The sequence below is a fragment of the Harpegnathos saltator genome, unplaced genomic scaffold (assembly GCF_003227715.2).
Source record: "Harpegnathos saltator strain DR-91 unplaced genomic scaffold, Hsal_v8.6 scaffold25, whole genome shotgun sequence".
NCBI classification, from domain to species: Eukaryota; Metazoa; Arthropoda; class Insecta; order Hymenoptera; family Formicidae; genus Harpegnathos; species Harpegnathos saltator.
Window position 1 is genome coordinate 1,791,677 of NW_020230039.1, and position 20,482 is coordinate 1,812,158.

Here is a 20,482-nt window from a genome sequence, read left to right on the forward strand (position 1 = left end):
TCTACAAAACAGATCTCCTCCTTTCTTCCTTGTCTATCCTTTGTTTTGGGTAGAGGCTCTTCTCTCCCCGTTCCTCGTTTGCTCTCCCAGTACGGGAATCCTTCCGCGGATCTGTTTTCGATCCGCGGGGCGGATGCTCGGTCTCACTCTCGCGCGCGCGCTCTCTCTCTCGCGCTTCCGCTGTCTTCACGTGCGCCTAGACCGGATTTTTCTCGTACTCGATCACGCGTCGAGCACGGGAGCGACGGTATTTTTGTTCGATATTCCTACTGGCCTGTGGACAACGAAAACGGCAGCGAGAATCTTTTGAGGCGATACGGGAGTCGATAATAAGAAAGATAATGGGGAGCATTCACCTGATGTGGCTGTCCTGGCGATGGGTGACGTTCTCTTTTCCCTCCTGGCTCCTCCGGTCTTGATGGTCGGCGCAGGAGGTCCAGGGGCACAAAGCTCGGGGACGCGGGACCGTCACACCTGCGCGCTCTTACCACTAATAATAACTAATTACGATTTCGGGGGAGGATCCTTTGTAATTCGCGTCACCCTTAGGACCTCTTCCCCCCCCCCCCCGCCTCGCGATATAGGGTTTGCCATATTGTGACGGGCGCCTCCACGGCTGCCACGTCACAATATCAATTTTAATAAATAAAAACATTTAAATGAAACACACAATTCTATATTTAACGTATTTTTACATGGATGTATGGTTTAAATTAATTTTTTACCATCATTCAATGAACCTATAAACAGAAACATGACATGCATTTCTACATGCACTATAACTATATATTTAGATTATGAGATATACTGCTATGATTACATACTGTACTGCCCAATATCCACCCATGTAAACTTATATTCTCCATCGCAAGCAGCCATAATTACCATGCTAAAAATCCTTTATAATTGTAAAATTGGGATCCTGACATAGGAGGGGCTTTAATGCGTATGTGTTTCCCATCAATGGCACCGACGCAATTAGGGAACTGCCATTTATCCATAAATCCCTGTGCCACTGTATTCCATGAATTTTTATCCATAGTTGGGAGAAAAGTTGGTTGTAATGCTTCTCAAATTGCTTGGCAGGTCTCAAGGATTATCGTGTACACTGTTGATCTCCCTATGCGAAACTCAGTATATTTACTTAAAATAGAGTCTCCTAGAGCCAGATATCTGCAAGAACAACATAATAATGTTATACACACACGCACGCACGCACGCACGCACGCACGCACCGCACGCACGCCACGCACGCCACGCCACGCACGCACGCCACGCACGCACGCACGCACGCACCCGCCCCCACGCCCCCACCCGCCACGCCACGGCACGCACGCACGCACGGCCACGCCACGCACGCCACGGCCACGCCACGCACGCACGCACGCACCGCCACGCACGCACGCACGCCACGCACGCACGCCACGCACGCACGCACGCACGCACGCACGCACGCACGCACGCACGCACGCCACGCACGCACGCACGCACGCACGCACGCCACGCACGCACGCACGCACGCACGCACGCACGCACGCACGCACGCACGCACGCACGCCACGCACGCACGCCACGCACGCACGCACGCACGCACGCACGCACGCCACGCACGCACGCACGCACGCACGCACGCACGCACGCACGCACGCACGCACGCACGCACGCACGCACGCACGCACGCACGCACGCACGCACGCACGCACGCACGCACGCACGCACGCACGCACGCACGCACGCACCGCACGCACGCACGCCACGCACGCACGCACGCACGCAACGCACGCACCGCACGCACGCACGCGCACGCACGCACGCACGCACGCACGCACGCACGCACGCACACGCACGCACGCACGCACGCACGCACGCACGCACGCACGCACGCACGCACCGCACGCACGCACCGCACGCACGCACGCACGCACGCACGCACGCACGCACGCACGCACGCACGCACGCCCACGCACGCACGCACGCACGCACGCACGCACGCACGCACGCACGCACGCACGCACGCACCGCACGCACGCACGCCACGCACGCACGCCACGCACGCACGCACGCACGCCACCGCACGCACGCACGCCACGCACGCACGCACGCACGCACGCACGCACGCACGCACGCACGCACGCACGCACGCACGCACGCACGCACGCACGCACGCACGCACCGCACGCACGCACGCACGCACGCACGCACGCACGCACCGCACGCACGCACGCACGCACGCACGCACGCACGCACGCACGCACGCACGCACCGCACGCACGCACGCACGCACGCCACGCACGCACGCCACGCCACGCACGCCACCGCCACGCACGCACGCACGCGCCACGCACGCACGCACGCACGCACGCACGCACGCACGCACGCACCGCACGCACGCACGCACGCACGCCACGCACGCACGCACGCACGCACGCACGCACGCACCACGCACGCACGCACGCACGCACGCACGCCACGCACGCACGCACCGCACGCACGCACCACGCACGCACGCACGCACGCACGCACGCACGCACGCACGCACGCACGCACGCACCCGCACGCACGCACGCACGCACGCACGCACGCACGCACGCACGCACGCACGCACGCACGCACGCACGCACGCACGCACGCACGCACGGCACGCACGCACGCACGCACGCACGCACCACGCACGCACGCACGCACGCACGCACGCCACGCACGCACGCACGCACGCACGCACGCACGCACGCACGCACGCACGCACGCACGCACGCACGCACGCACGCCCACGCACCGCACGCACGCACGCACGCACGCACGCCACGCACGCACGAGCACGCACGCAACGCACGCACGCCCACGCACGCACGCCCACGCACGCACGCACGCACCACGCACGCACGCACGCACGCACGCACGCACGCACGCACGCACGCACGCACGCCACGCACGCCACGCACGCACGCACGCACGCACGCACGCACGCACGCACGCACGCACGCACGCACGCACGCACGCACGCACGCACGCACGCACGCACGCACGCACGCACGCACGCACGCACGCCACGCACGCACGCACCACGCACCACGCACGCACGCACGCACGCACGCACGCACGCACGCACGCCACGCACGCACGCCACGCACGCACGCACGCACGCACGCACGCACGCACGCACGCACGCACGCCACGCACGCACGCACGCCACGCACGCACGCACGCACGCACGCACGCACGCACGCACGCCACCACGCACGCACGCACGCACGCACGCACGCACGCACGCACGCACGCACGCACGCACGCACGCACGCACGCACGCACGCACGCACGCACGCACGCACGCACGCACGCACGCGACGCACGCACGCGCACGCACCGCACGCACGCACACGCACGCACGCCGCACGCACGCACGCACGCACGCACGCACGCACGCACCCGCACGCACGCACGCACGCACGCACGCACGCACGCAACGCACGCACGCACGCACCGCACGCACGCCACGCACGCACGCACGCACGCACCGCACGCACGCACGCACGCACGCACGCACGCACGCACGCACGCACGCACCGCACGCACGCACGCACCGCACGCACGCACGCACGCACGCCACGCACGCACGCACGCACGCACGCACGCACGCACGCACGCCACGCACGCACGCACGCACGCACGCACGCACGCACGCACGCACGCACGCACGCACGCACGCACGCACGCACGCACGCACGCACGCACGCACGCACGCACGCACGCACGCACGCACGCACGCACGCACGCACGCACGCACGCACGGCACGCACGCACGCCACGCACGCACGCACGCACGCACGCACGCACGGCACGCACGCACGCACGCACGCACGCACGCCACGCACGCACGCACGCCACGCACACGCAACGCACGCACGCACGCACGCGCACGCACGCACGCACGCACGCACGCACGCACGCACGCACGCACGCACGCACGCACGCACGCACGCCACGCACGCACGCACGCACGCACGCACGCACGCACGCACGCACGCACGCACGCACGCACGCACGCACGCACGCACGGCACGCACGCACGCACGCACGCCACGCACGCACGCCACGCACCCGCACGCACGCACGCCACGCACGCACGCACGCACGCACGCCACGCACGCACGCACGCACGCACGCACGCACGCCACGCACCGCACGCAGCACGCACGCACGCACGCACCACGCACGCACGCACGCACGCACGCACGCACGCACGCACGCACGCACGCACACGCACGCACGCACGCACGCACGGCACGCACGCACGCACGCACGCCACGCACGCACGCACGCACGCACGCACGCACGCACGCACGCACGCGCACGCACGCACGCACGCACGCACGCCACGCACGCACGCACGCACGCACGCACGCACGCACGCACGCACGCACGCACGCACGCACGCACGCACGCACGCACGCACGCACGCACGCACGCACGCACGCACGCACGCACGCACGCACGCACGCACGCACGCACGCACGCACGCACGCACGCACGCACGCACGCACGCACGCACGCACGCACGCACGCACGCACGCACGCACGCACGCACGCACGCACGCACGCACGCACGCACGCACGCACGCACGCACGCACGCACGCACGCACGCACGCACGCACGCACGCACGCACGCACGCACGCACGCACGCACGCACGCACGCACGCACGCACGCACGCACGCACGCACGCACGCACGCACGCACGCACGCACGCACGCACGCACGCACGCACGCACGCACGCACGCACGCACGCACGCACGCACGCACGCACGCACGCACGCACGCACGCACGCACGCACGCACGCACGCACGCACGCACGCACGCACGCACGCACGCACGCACGCACGCACGCACGCACGCACGCACGCACGCACGCACGCACGCACGCACGCACGCACGCACGCACGCACGCACGCACACGCACGCACGCACGCACGCACGCCACGCACGCACGCACGCACGCACGCACGCACGCACGCGCACGCACGCACGCACCCGCACGCACCCGCACGCACGCACGCACGCACGCCACGCCACGCACGCACGCACGCACGCACGCCCACGCACGCACGCACGCACGCACGCACGCACGCACGCACCGCCCACGCACGCACGCACGCACGCACGCACGCACGCACGCACGCACGCACGCACGCACGCCACGCACGCACGCACGCACGCACGCACGCACGCACGCACGCACGCACGCACGCACGCACGCACCACGCCACGCCCCCCCCCGCACGCACGCACGCACGCACGCACGCACGCACGCACGCACGCACGCACGCACGCACGCACGCACGCACGCACGCACGCACGCACACACAATAAAATTATTTCAGATTTTACTTACAAGAGTGTCACCTGTAAACGCAGTTTAAGACACAATGGAGTCCTCCTGCTTCGCTTTAATAATTTATCTTGCACTTGATTAAGTAGCCAATTAAAATGCTCTGGCCACATGCGAAAATTTTGAAAAAATACATCATGGTCTTGCGTCTCCATTTCTCTTACAAGATTTGTCTGATAACCTTGTTGAACTTTAAATTGATTTATGGGACGAATCCACCATCTCCTTCTTTTACGATGTTCTCGTCTTTCTTTTCGTCGTTTCCATTCTAATATTAATTGATGGTGCCATATAATAACGGAAATACTTGCTAAAATTAATTCATTAAACTCCATTTCGCAAATAACCTCTCTATTCACTGAGGTTTATTGGTTCGATAGAGATATCGGTGTTACAAAAGCACAATCCAGCATATCGTCTTCGTAATTTTTCGTATTATTTAGCTAAATTCTTTGTTTATTACCAATACTAAAAATTATTTTATGAATATATACTTTATAAACTAAATGAACGTAGTTCACACTCCTGCAAAATTAATCGACTCTCGCACACTCGAGAGGACCTCGATTGCCTACACGATTGGACATAACCAACCGGTGTAAAGCTCTATCTGGTGAATTTTAGATCCAACCAATCATTATTCTGTGTCCTGTGTACAATCGTGATGTGTCCAATCGGACCACCTGCACAGTCGATACAATTTTCCTCCTGCGTTCTGATTGGCTTATCCTTTCTATTGCATCGTATAGTAGACAGGACTAGCGTAAGCATCTTTACGCCAAAATCGTTACGGTTACACGACATTTTCCCGAAAAGTAGAGGGGATAACGTTGGCATCAACGAAAACCTCTAGGCAACCTAATTTCAATTTCCGTCGATTAGTAACACTGTTCAAGTAGTAGTCTGCCAGTTTGTTGAATCTTTTTGACAGATGTGCGCGCGTGTTTATAATAAATATTTACGATCGTAATATTTTATAAATGTAAGTATAATATATATATATATATATATTACAACATTCATTTAAAATAAAATTAAGTAAAAATATTACAAATAAGAGAAAACGTAAAATTTAATAATATGAACGAAATGAAAAACAATGATATTATACGTATAAGTGGATTAATTATTATATGCAATTAAACAATTTGAGTTCTTCAATGTTTTAACGTATCTTGATAAATATTACTTATAGTTGTGACATCGTTCTTCGCATTTCTGTCATCGTCAATAACGGAATGAAGCCTATACAAGATGAAAGGAGCATTAATAATAAAAGAAGTAAATGGAAAATAGACAAATATATATCAGATAAGTAACAAATATTCTCATGAAAGAAAAGATTATGTATGTATGTGCTATCTGTAATTGTAGATGTTGTTGGATTGATTCTTTTCTTTGATTAATTTTTTTGTTCCAGCTTCCCAGCTAACCAGGAGTGCTTGTAAAATGTCAATAACCAGAGGAACAATAAGGAAAATTAAAAGAAGAATAAGAAGTATATTAAAGTATTTATTAAATAATTTCTTTTTTTCCAACTAATTCAGATAATGAATGTAATATTAATAAAATATTAAAAATTTAGATTTCTTGGATTTTATTCCAAATTTTTTGGACTTCAACTTCTTTCTGTTTGAAGGTATCATACTCTGATTTCGATAAGAATTGTGGATGTCTCATAGAAGTTCATAGAGATTTATTAGCTTTATAGATCTTTATCAGATCTAATGTTTATAAAATTTATTATCTTTCTTAACACGTATAATATAATATATACACATCTAATATAATACATAATTTTTGGTATTATGTTCTTCCATTATTGTGTACAGAGTTGGACATATTTGAACTTTGAGCGCAATTAAATTTACTCATATATTTACATACAATGTAAAGATATTTTACAATTAAATGAACTAATTACTAATAATGAATGAAATGATAAATTATTTTATTCATTCTATCATGTCTCATTGTAATTTTTTGTAATTGATATTTGTAGTTGGAGTACTGTCACAAACATTCATCAGGAAAAATAGTTAATTTTTCATTAATTATATTTGTAATTGATTGTTACTTTTATCAATAAGAACAGCTTTTATGTTGTTATTTATAATCATATAGTCAACAATATAAGAGTTTGTTGCATCCATTATTAATATTTCCTACCATGTTTTTTTCTTATAAGTAAATCATATTAAGATCATCATGTCATGTAAATCATATTAAGATTTTTTGAAATCTGTTTAATATTTTTTTTCTTTAACGTTTAATAGATTGTTCAGTATTAGAATACTTGTCAAGTCCAGTAAATATTTGTGTTTATGTGTAAATATACTAATTACAAATTATAAATTATAATATATATATTATAATATATATATATAATATATATATTATAAATTATAATTATATTATATATTATAAATTATATTACAAATTATAAATAGATTGTCTTCATCATTTTTTTTTCATCGTTTCTTACTAATCGTTTCTTTAAAACTTTCTTTTATGATTTTTATTTTAAATTTCTGTGATGCGGTGAAGAAGTCTGTAATATTTTTCAACTTTTTCGAAATCAAATATTGTGCTTCATTATGATTCTGTTTTTCCCGATTGTCTTTTTGCACTCTTACAGTGGTATTATGGTGAATGCCATTGTTTATTGTACTATTATTATCGTATATTATATTTCGAGATGACAGAAAAAAAGAAGTGCAATACTGAGTGCAATAAAAGAATACAACATCCAAAATTAAAATACGAGGGATATCATTTCCATTATAATATATCCTATAGGGATACAATGTAAGCAGATTAATTCATTAAATTATACCATAAAAAATCTGATTTATGAATAGAAAAACAGCTTATAATTTAATAATTGTTTAATCGTATAAACTATCTTCTTTTGAATCACAGTTATTAATTTTTGAGAATCTATCTAAATTTTTATTTAATTCATTATATAGTTTTGTAAAAATTATTCCGAAGATAATTTTTTATTAATTTACGTAATCAGCACAGAAGCGTATCAGTATTTGATGTATTAATGTATTTAATTATGAATAATTTCATGTATTTATGTATTAGATTTATTTCATATATTTGATGTATTTAATTATGAATGATTTTTTCATAGATATTATGTAGTTTTCGTAAAAATAAAGTGCAATGTAAAGCAAAATTAAAAATTGTAAGTGATAATTATATTGTTAGTGGAAAACATGAACATGAAAAACCTATATTTCAATTATGTGAGATTAGTAAAGAAATTGAAGCATCATGTGCATTTGAATCATCTAGATTAATAAAGAAAAGAATTATTTCGAAGTGAGTATAAAACAATAAAATAGAAAACAACAAATAAATGTTATTAATGAAGATGAGTACCTATTATTTATAATTGTAATTTTTATATTTGTAATTGTAATAGTAATTTGTTTATTTATATCTAGATACGACCATTTATTAGATTTGACAAAAATTGGTAATTTAGAAAAATCAATCGAAAGACATAAAAAAAAATGTATTCGAAATATTCCAAAAAATTTAAATGATTTAACATATTGTTTAAATAAAGAAAATTGGAAAGAATTATTAAAAATAGAAACAACTGATTCTTTTATTGTTGATTTTGTAATGAAAGGAAAAAATACCAAAGCGATTATTTCCATTGATAACGTTTTAGCGCAGTCAGTTATGTCAATAATTAATGACAAACTAACCATTTTTGTGGATGGAACATTTAAGACAGTTCCTCAAATTCAAGAAAACAATTGTCAATTGTGGACAATTATAATTAGATATGATAATAACGTAAGCAAACAATTAATTCATTTCTTCATTTAATAATTAGTTGATTTTCCTGCAAAATCATTCTATGTAAATAAATGAGTAAATTAAATTGTTCTTAAATTTCAGACATTTCCAATTGTTTACACTATAATGGAAGGATGCACTTTTGATGATTATTTAAATGTTTTACAGAAAGTCATCCACATAATTAAATTAGCACCAGAAATTATAATATCAGATTTTGAAAAAGCCGAGCGAAAGGCATTACAAACGATTTTTCCCAGAGCTAAAGTCATTGGCTGCTTCTTTTATTATAGTCAGGTAATAAAAGATAACTATGTACAAAACAATAAACATGAAATACATGTCAATTTTCCTTATACCACATTCTTATTACAGGCCTTAATACATAATGCTGAGAAGCACAACATCCTAAAAGGCGACAAAAAGGAATCAGGTTGGGACGCATTAAAACTATTGATATCTTTGGCTTTTTTGCCGAAAGATTTAATAGAAGGAGCCTTCGAAATTATTTATAAAATAATATTTAATGATTGCAAATATCTTCGATCATTTTTTCATTATTATAGAGAGACATGGTTAAATGGCTTCAAACCTCGTTCATTTTGTGTTTTTCAACAGTTACACAGAACGAACAATATTTCTGACAGGCACAACCGAGAATTACGAGAAAGCCTAAAGAAACATTCAAAAATAGTTGAATTTTTAGGTATATTGTAAATGCTCTATTGTAAACACTGTTTTTTCATTATTTTTATTGTTCTTATAATTTAATATTATTTATAGCTAATCTAATTGAACATCAAAAAGACATTCGAAGTAAACTGAAACATCCAAACTTCTGGGCGAGATCAGAGCATTATATATTAAAACAGAGGGAAAATGAAATTCAAACAATTTGGTATAAAATCCAAGATACTAAAAATTTAGATATTTTATTAATATTACATTCATTATCTGAATTAGTTGGAAAAAAGAAATTATTTAATAAATACTTTAATATACTTCTTATTCTTCTTTTAATTTTCCTTATTGTTCCTCTGGTTATTGACATTTTACAAGCTCCTGGTTAGCTGGGAAGCTGGAACAAAAAAATTAATCAAAGAAAAGAATCAATCCAACAACATCTACAATTACAGATAGCACATACATACATAATCTTTTCTTTCATGAAAATATTTGTTACTTATCTGATATATATTTGTCTATTTTCCATTTACTTCTTTCATTATTAATGCTCCTTTCATCTTGTATAGGCTTCATTCCGTTATTGACGATGACAGAAATGCGAAGAACGATGTCACAACTATAAGTAATATTTATCAAGATACGTTAAAACATTGAAGAACTCAAATTGTTTAATTGCATATAATAATTAATCCACTTATACGTATAATATCATTGTTTTTCATTTCGTTCATATTATTAAATTTTACGTTTTCTCTTATTTGTAATATTTTTACTTAATTTTATTTTAAATGAATGTTGTAATATATATATATATATATATTATACTTACATTTATAAAATATTACGATCGTAAATATTTATTATAAACACGCGCGCACATCTGTCAAAAAGATTCAACAAACTGGCAGACTACTACTTGAACAGTGTTACTAATCGACGGAAATTGAAATTAGGTTGCCTAGAGGTTTTCGTTGATGCCAACGTTATCCCCTCTACTTTTCGGGAAAATGTCGTGTAACCATCGTTACTTCTACTCCTAGGCTGGTATTCATAGTCAGGTCTTATATTTAAGACCGTCTTAAGTTCACTTTCAGATACTCTATAGCCAATGAAATGCTTTGTACAGAGTTTGAAGATAAACTTAAGACGGTCTTAAATATAAGATCCGACTATGAATACCGGCCCTATTCCTTACTTCACCTATTGTAGATCGGGCCTTACTGCTTATGGCCATTGTAGACCACGCTTTAATGTTACCATCTTACAATTTAAGGTTATAGTAACCTTATTAAGACCTTAATGTGCTGTGAGCATAGATGTATAATAAATAGACCGCGCGTTCAGCGGAGGGGGCGTTCTATATTCGAAAGAGATAACATGCTTTTGTTGAGTAATCTATCGCTTTCTAACGATGCGTGGGGGTAAAGCAGTCTTCCGTGACAGGGGAAACAGAAGTAGGAGAATATAGAGAAAGGGGAATTGTGAAAGGCAAAGAGAAGAAAATACGTCTGATATAAATACACGCATATGGAGAAATGACGATTTTGTATGGAAAAATGATGAATATAGACATATGACGATGGGTATAATTACATACCGGTGGAAAATAATCTGTTTATAACTTTTATATGCATTACTGCGGCATACACAACAATATAGACTCATTGTGTTACGATTATACTTTTTGTGTTATGATTATACTATTATGAGTAAATATGTTTTATAATCTTTAATGTCAATCGTCTTGTTTACATATGCTTTGTTTCACGAAAAGAAGGAGAACCGGAGACATAACACTCCACTCTAAACAGGCGGAGGCCGCCAAATACCCCACCACGCATCGTTAGAAAGAGACAGACTGCTCTACGAAAGCATGTTACCTCTTTCTAAAGCCAGCGGCACACGGTGCTTGTTTTCGTGCTGGATTGCTTGCTGGATGAAAATACTGCGTTCTGATTGGTGCATTTCCATCCATCTTCGGAAATGTACCAATCAGAACGCAGTATTTTCATCCAGCAAGCAATCTAGCACAAAAACAAGCACCCTGTGCCGCTGGCTTAATATTGAACATGTGCAGACAAAGGAAACGTTGCGAATGCGCGGTCTATATATTATATGTCTATGGCTGTGAGGGACTTGATTAGCTGGCAATTAAATATTTTTTATATCTGTTCGAATTTTAAGGAAACATTTGTGATGCCAACCAAAGATAATTATTTTTTTTTGCTTATAGTAGCTATAATAAATAAATCTTTTTGGTTTATATAAAATGTTTATATATTAATTATAAAAAATAATTCTTTTTTGTTTACTTATAGCTATAATACAAATACTTATACGTATTATATAACTTTGTTTAAGTTTATGTATTTATAATTATAAATATTATAACAGCAAATATCAGTAAAATATTTTAATAATACTCTATATAAAACGTCATATTTAAAAATATTGTTTCGCATTCACGAGATTTCGTCGTGAATTCTTGCGGAAATCTAGGATTGGGTTGCGGGCCAATATTTTTCAATGCGACGGTGAATAGAACGTGAAAATCTGGTATGCCTCTGAATCCGAAAACAATTAGGAGAAGAAGTGAATACTTTTCAATTGCGAAAGTTCACATTTGCAAATTATGGATTACGATTGAATGCAGGGCATATTTGAAATGAATTGAATCCTTTTTAATGCGAAACATTGACCACTGCCGTCTCGCATTTAGCGCGATGAAATTTAATGGGAACTAATACTTTTCAATACCTTTCTTCGGATCAGAAAGCAGAATTCAGACGTATTCAAAATGTCAATACTTTTTAATATGTTTCAATTCAATATTTTATACAGGGTATATATAAATATAAGATATATGTATCATTATTTATTATCCCCAAAACAGAAGATTACAACTAAGCTATTGTATACAAGTCGGCATAATTGTCTTAACACATAAAAGTGAAACCATTGTAGAACACGTGGATCTCTTACGGAAATGTTTAGAATACAATGGTATTATTTACGTACTAATAATACTTAAGTAATATTTTAAAACTTTACGTAAGAGATCTATATGTTCTAAAATGGTTTTACTTTTGTATGTTAAGGCGATTATGCCAATTTGTGTATAATAGCGCGTGTATAATAATGTATACACTATATGTATATGATCTAAAGTAATATTGCATACATATTGCATTGCAATATTGCTACAAAGTTGTATTGCAATATTTCTTAAGGCAGACATTTTATCGTTGCTGTAATCTTGCAGCAATGTTGTGGCAACATTTTGCAGCTTTTCTGCAATGTTGCAATCTTACACTGCAATGTTTCCACAATGCTGTTACAATCTTTTGGTGGCATACGGGACTATAGGTCTGTTTTTATCGTTGAACTAGTGTACATTCAGGGAACATAAAAAGAAATAGATATACATCTAGGAGAAAGGGAGAGAAGAAGAGAATAAGTGCAAGTTAGTGCAGCCAGTTCAGCAATAGAAAACAAACCTCATGAATACGGGTATAAAGCCAGTGGCACACAATGCTGGTTTTTGTGCTGGATTGCTTGCTGGATGAAAATACTGCGTTCTGATTGGTATTAGGTATACAAATGAATAATCCAATTTTTTCAACTACATTCAAGGTTTATTTTAAAAGAAAGTAAATTAAATTGTTCAATCAAAGTATTCGTCGTTGCTTTCTATAACTTTAAGCCAACTTTCAGGCAGCTGATGAATTCCATCTTGAAAAAATGTTACGTCTTTGGACACGATAAAGTCATCAAGCCATTTTCGGATCTCATCCACTGATTGAAAGTACATATCGGATAAGGCGTGTTGCATCGACCGGAACAAGTGATAATCGGATGGAGCAATATCTGGTGAATACGCCGGGTGCTGCAAGACGTCCCAGCCAAGACTCATTATGGTGTCTTTTATATTGGAAGCAATATGTGGCCTGGTGTTGTCATGCAACAATTTCACTGGACGTTCTCCTTTGCCAGTATACGGGCGTTTTCGTTCCAATTCTTGACTCAAGTAGATTAATTGACGTTGGTAGCAGTTCGCAGTAACTGTTTCACCCGGTTCCAACAACTCATAATAAAGCACGCCCTTGATATCCCACCAAATGCAGAGAAGAACCTTCTTTCCGAAGCGATTGAGTTTTGCGACCGATTTTGATGATTCGCCGGGATTTACCCATGACTTTCTGCGTTTCGAATTGTCATAGAGTATCCATTTCTCATCGCCCGTAACGATTTTCCGCAAGAAAGACTTTCGACGCTGCTTATTGAGAAAAGAAAGACACGCTGCCACTCGTTGATTTTTGTTGGTTTCAGTGAGTTCATGCGGAACCCATTTTCCTTCTTTTTGGATCTTTCCTATCTCATGTAGGCGTTTGGAAATCGTTTGCTGCGTTACTCCCAACTGTTCTGCAAGCTCTTTTTGTGTTTGTGCCGAATTCTCAGCGAGCAGTTGTTCCAAATCATCATTATTGCACTTCGGAGGGCTTCTAAGGCGTTGTTTGTCGATTAGACTGAAATTACTGCTTTTAAACCGCTTAAACCAAAATGCGTACATACGATACCTTCGACAACACCTTCGCCGAGAAAGGAACAAATCGATTCGTACGCTCTTGCAGCATTTTTTCCTTATTGGAATTCGTAAAAAATGCAGTATCGGATATGCACCTTATCTGTTGCCATTTTCGACTGTACTGAACTGAATAGTTTTGAAGGTTATGTTGGGCCTTTCGCTAAACTATATGTTCTTTTTAATAGCTATATGTCAACATTGCATAATCACAAAAGAGCGGGAAAATCTATTAAATTTAAAATTGATTTCATAACTGCTTAAAATAATTTGGATTATTATTCATTTGTACACCTAATACATTTCTGAAGATGGATGGAAATGCATCAATCAGAATGCGATATTTTCATCCAGGAAGCAATCCAGTACGAAAACAAGCACCGTGTGCTGCTGGCTTAATACCCGTATTCATATGGTCTGTTCTTTGTAGTTGCACTGCTGAACTGGTGCAATAAGCTAGAGTGAGAAAATCTATATTTGTCTCACTTTAACTTATTGCACCAGTTCAACAGTGCAGCTACAAAGAACAGACCAAAGGTCAGGCCTTATATTTGAGGCTTCCTTATATCCATCTTTAGATGCTGCACGGATTATTTTATTGGCTACAGACTATCTGAAGATAAACTTAAGGAAGTCTTAAATATAAAGGCTCGTCTACATTAGCTGTAAGAATAAGGCTGTAAGGTTGCAAGGCACGAAATGAAATATTTTCATTCGCTGACAGCTTACGTTACAGCCTTAAGCTAAGACTCCATGCATGCGGTGAGCTCCGGCAAACGGCTGCGGTGACCAATCAGGAGACAGACGCATGCCGGAGCTTGCCGCAACCGGACTTGCGCCTCCCTCCTGATTGGTCATCGCAGCATTTGCCGCAGCTCACCGCATACATGGAGTCTTAGCTTTAGCTTTACAGCCTGACTCTTACAGCTATTGTAGACGAGCCTTTAGACCTGACTATGAATACAGGTGTAAGTTCGTTTGTGTGTGAGGGCCTTAAGCAAGATGCTGAAATGGCTACCGTAGTATTTCCTAGCCAACTTCCGTTGCATGGTGAAGGTGAACGTGTCACATCCTGTGGACAACCGGCCATTATCTCGTAAGAGCGTGCCCTCGTAAGGGTTGGGATATTCGGGCAAGATGGTATGTTTGAAGTTATCTTTTCGTAATATTAAGAATATTTTCTTTAATCTCTTCCTTAATATAAATTCAATTATAATAAATATGAGCCAATTATTAAAAATGAGCGAAAAAGTATGATGCTTATTTTTCAGCCAGATTCATCATTATTTCGAAGTCACGTTCTTTGCGAAAAGATTTATACATTTTATATTTTTATATAATTTCGGTATTTATTTGTTGCTTCAAAATATATATAATTTATATGTGCTATGTATCTTTGAGTAATTTCTGTAATTTTCCTACAATCATAATTTCTTATGAAACATCTTGTACAAAATGTCCAATGCGGAAGTGTTCACGTGTGCAGATTTGCAGAGAACGTCTTTAAAGGAAATAGCATAGTATGAAAGTTCCATAAACCATGTTAATTATATAATTTATCTCATTGGAAGATATTTAGTTGGCAATTTTTACTACATATTTAGTTTATTTCTATCAATGATGATAAATAATGAGGAAAAATCCTTCTGATTCTGGATATTGTAATAGTCTGATATTGTAGTTCAAAATCATCTCGATTATAATAGTTTTTAGACTTTCGCGGCCATTGATACAATCAGGATGTATTCTTCCGGATGGATACTGTCATAATTCAGTTTTGTGTCGACGTTTCGCAAACATTGCAGCTTGCATCATCAGGACTAGTGATCGTACCAGTATTGGAGCTCCTAGCCCTGATGATGTAAGCTGCAATGTTTGCGAAACATCGGCACAAAGCTGAATTACAACGCAATATCCATCCGGAAGAAACATCCTGATTCATCTCAATTATATCATTTTTTACCTGATTCTAATTTTTATGAATTTTTGTATAGGGTTTTGTTAAAGTAGTTAAGAATAAGCAATACTTTAAACGATACCAAGTTAAATTCAAGAGGCGCCGTCAAGGAAAAACTGATTATTATGCTCGAAAGAGATTAACTATACAAGATAAAAATAAATACAATACTCCTAAGTATAGGCTGATTGTGCGACTGTCTAACAAAGATATTACTTGCCAGGTAAATAGAATAACATATTTAGCTTTAATTCATTTTTTAATATTTTATATTAAATTTATATTATAATTCATATGAATTATATATTATAACTAATATATCATAAGGTGGCCTATTCAAGGATTGAAGGAGATCGAATTGTATGTGCTGCTTATAGCCATGAACTTCCAAAATATGGAGTAAAAGTAGGCCTTACCAATTATGCATCTGCATATTGCACTGGTTTACTTTTGGCACGAAGAGTAAGTTATCTTTCTTAATTGATTTCCAAAATGTACTTATAAAAACATATGAAATGATCTTTAACATGATGATAATCTCAGCTCGCTTCGATGTTTTACTGAAGAAAATTAAAGTTCCCAATTATTATATTCTGATAATAAAATTGTCAAATATGTGTAGATTATATTGAGAAATTAGCCAATGTTAAAATCAATGTTTTGTTTTCTTAGTTGCTTAAGAAACTAGGCCTGGATACTTTGTATGTTGGTAACACAGAGGTATCTGGTGACGCATATAATATTGAGGAATTAGATAGTGGTCCAGGTGCATTTAGATGTTATCTGGATACTGGTTTAATGCGTACTACAACAGGTGCAAGAGTTTTTGGTGCTATGAAAGGTGCAGTTGATGGTGGCCTTGATATTCCCCATAGGTAATAAGTTTAGTTTTACGATTTCCAAAATATTATATCCTATAATTTAGTTGTTTCAATGATTTTTTATTTTATTTTATAGCACTAAGAGATTCCCTGGTTATGATAACGAATCAAAGATGTTCAATGCAGAAACACATAGGCAACATATATTTGGTCAGCATGTTGCCAACTATATGAGAACTCTTGAAGAGGAGGATGATGAAGCCTTTAAGAGACAATTTTCGCAATATATTAAGCATGGAATTTCTGCAAACGATGTAAGCAGTTGAAATATTATTTCAAATACATATATAAATTATCTTAATATATAAAAATATACGTCCAACTTATAATTGCTACTTAAATTATAAATTTAAGTAGTGTCGCAGTTGGACAACATTAATTTTCATTTGTTATTAAATATAAATGCATGCTTTAATATGCATTTATCAAAGTAGACTTATGTTACACTGCCATTAATCTGTGTGTATATATATATATATGTGTGTGTGTGTGTATATATAGGGTGCTAAATTTCAAACGTAACAAGTAAAAAATCTCAAAAACTATGAAAGATATTAAAGAAAGCTAAAACACGTGTTCTATGATTTTAAAGGGGAAAGAGAATGGCATTATTGGTTCTTTATTTGGAGGGCATTTTCAAGGTCAGTTGAAGGTCAACTTAATTTTTTAAAATAGAAAGCCTAATTTTTTATTATATCTTTTTCTACCAATTTTAACAACTTTTGTCTGAAACATTTCTTTTTGCCTAATATTTTTGGAAATATTTAAGGAAAATTTGGTACATTTTTCAACATTTAACTTATATCTCGCTAACTTCGTCAAAAGAAAAAATAGTATTAGACTTTTTTACTTTATTTACTATCAAGAATATATTATTATAATAGTGCCCTAACTTTTGTTAATTTAATAATTTTGAAATTTCCAAATATCGATAAGTTAACAAAAGTTAGGACACTATTATAGTAATATATTCTTGACAATAAATAAAGTAAAAAAGTCTAATACTATTTTTTCTTTCGACGAATAATTAGTGAGATATCGTAAGTTAAATGTTGAAAAAGTTACCAAGATTTCCTTAAATATTTTCAAAAACATTAGGCAAATAAAAAAATGTTTCAGACAAAAGTTGTTAACATTAATTGGTAGAAAAAGAAGATATAATAAAAAGTTGGGCTTTCTATTTAAAAAAATTAAGTTGACCTTCTACTGACCTTAAAAATGTCCTCCAAATAAAGAACTGATAATGCCATTCTCTTTTCCCTTCAAAATCATGGAATCCGTGTTTTAGCTTTTTTTAATATCTCATAGTTTTCGAGATTTTTATCTGTTACATTTGAAATTTAGCACCCTGTATGTATACCAAGTTTTTCAAAAGTAACGGACGCCCCACTATCTCAGAATCTATGTATTATAGGAAAAAATGACTCGAACAAAAGTTTTAGGGTTCATAAAGTTTCGTTTTTTTTGTGACCTTAAATTTGACCTTGACCTCGACCTTGATGGTCATTTGTCAACTTGCGTTTTTTAAATGGGAATCCCTATTTTTTATTACATTGTTTTTTTTCTACTAATAGATTTGAACAGCTTTTGTCTAAAACATTTTTTTATTTGCCTAATATTTTTTGAGATATTTGAGGAAAACTTGATAACTTTTTCAATATTTAACTTACGATATCTCGCTAATTATTTGGCGGAAGAAAAAGTGGTACTAGACTTTCTTGCTTTATTTAGTCTCAAGAATATATTGTTACAATATATTTTTTTATCAATTAATTTGAACAACTTTGAAAAAATATATTATTATAATAGTGCCCTAATTTTTGTTAATTTGATGATTTTGAAATTTCCAAAAGTCGGTAAGTTAACAAAAGTCAGGACACTATTATAATAATATATTCTTTCAAAGTTGTTCAAATTAATTGAAAAAAAAAAACAGTATAATAAAAAATAGGGGTTTCGATTTAAAAAACGCAAGTTGACCTCCAAATGACTTTCAAGGTCGAGGTCAAGGTCAAATTTGAAGTCATAAAGAAACAGAACTTTATGAACCCCAAAACTTTTGTTCAGGTCATTTTTCCCTATAACGCATAGATTCTGAGATAGGGGGTCCGTTACTTTTGGAAAACTAGATATATAGATATTAAACAAAAAAATATGTTTTTCATTTAGATTGAAGACATCTACAAGAAAGCTCATGAAGCCATTCGAGTTAATCCGCAATACGAGAAGATCGTTAAAGAGAAAGAACCAATTAAGAAAAGGTGGAATCGCGCTAAGTTATCATTATCAGAAAGAAAGAATCGTGTAGCTCAAAAGAAAGCTTCTTTTCTTCAGACATTAGAAGAAGCAGAGACATAATGTATGAAAAAAAGAATAAAGGATACACAATGAATTTGTTTTAATTCCAATATATACATCATAAATAATGAATTTTTTAAAATTATTATGCCAATTATCATTAAAAATTTAAAAACAGCAGTTCTATTCTTACATGATTTCAATTATTTCTTTTATATACTTCAATTTTTTGATGAGATTCCATAAATACAATATGAATATAGCATATATTAATCAAGTATTTGATCTTGTGTATCTTGTGTTGTTTCCATTTGATGATAAAATTCTTTTGTTTTTTATTTTGTGCTGTTGAGCAATAAATTTATCTGTTTGTCAATTTAACGTTGTCAAATATTATATATATAAAATATAAATATTAATAAATATAGCAGAAAACACTACAAATATGTAGAGATAAATTATCAATGATTGTTTCTTCCAATATATCACTTGCATCACGTGTAAAATTTGGAGGTTAAAATTCATATTTTTTTCAAAGATGTTATCCAGATAATTACGTAGATACATATATAGGGTGTTCCATAATTGTAACACATCAACTCCATAGGGGCGTAAATCTAAGCGAGAGGAACGAAAAAGTTCTCTTCCATTTAGCGATATTTTGTATAGTTTTTTAATAATAATCGCGTAAAGTTTGGCGTTTGTCACGCCCATCACGATCTATGGCGATGACTTGGCGCTTTGACGTCGCGCGATGGTCAGCGCAAGCCGCGTTACTGCTCAGCCTCGACGCACATAGCTTACCACGGAGCGTCTATAGGCCTCGATGGGCGTGACAAACGCCAAACTTTACGCGGTTATTATTAA

General features: G+C 40.6%; 2 protein-coding genes across 3 annotated transcripts; one reads left to right on the top strand and one right to left on the bottom strand.

Moving 5' to 3' along the window:
* Positions 1-724: 724 nt before the first annotated feature.
* On the bottom strand, positions 725-5,928 carry LOC112588605 (uncharacterized). Of its 2 annotated transcripts, XR_003112946.1 has the most exons (3): positions 5,392-5,925; positions 825-1,173; positions 725-740 (listed from the first exon to the last, which is right to left on the bottom strand). XR_003112946.1 is itself a non-coding variant. In XM_025298995.1 (2 exons), the coding sequence occupies exons 1-2, from the start codon at positions 5,721-5,723 to the stop codon at positions 1,071-1,073; spliced, it is 435 nt and encodes a 144-aa protein (XP_025154780.1). In that variant the 5' UTR covers positions 5,724-5,928; the 3' UTR covers positions 759-1,070. The 2 variants fall into 2 exon arrangements, 1 of the variants encoding a protein (XP_025154780.1); XM_025298995.1 differs by lacking the exon at positions 725-740 and having other exon boundaries at positions 759-1,173; positions 5,392-5,928.
* Positions 5,929-15,473: 9,545 nt separating this feature from the next.
* LOC105188164 (60S ribosomal protein L5) lies at positions 15,474-19,719 on the top strand. Its single transcript, XM_011149466.3, has 6 exons — positions 15,474-15,619; positions 16,474-16,659; positions 16,764-16,898; positions 17,109-17,311; positions 17,394-17,571; positions 19,487-19,719. Exons 1-6 carry the CDS (start codon positions 15,617-15,619, stop codon positions 19,673-19,675), a joined length of 894 nt encoding a protein of 297 aa, XP_011147768.1. The 5' UTR covers positions 15,474-15,616; the 3' UTR covers positions 19,676-19,719.
* The last annotated feature ends 763 nt before the right edge of the window (positions 19,720-20,482 follow it).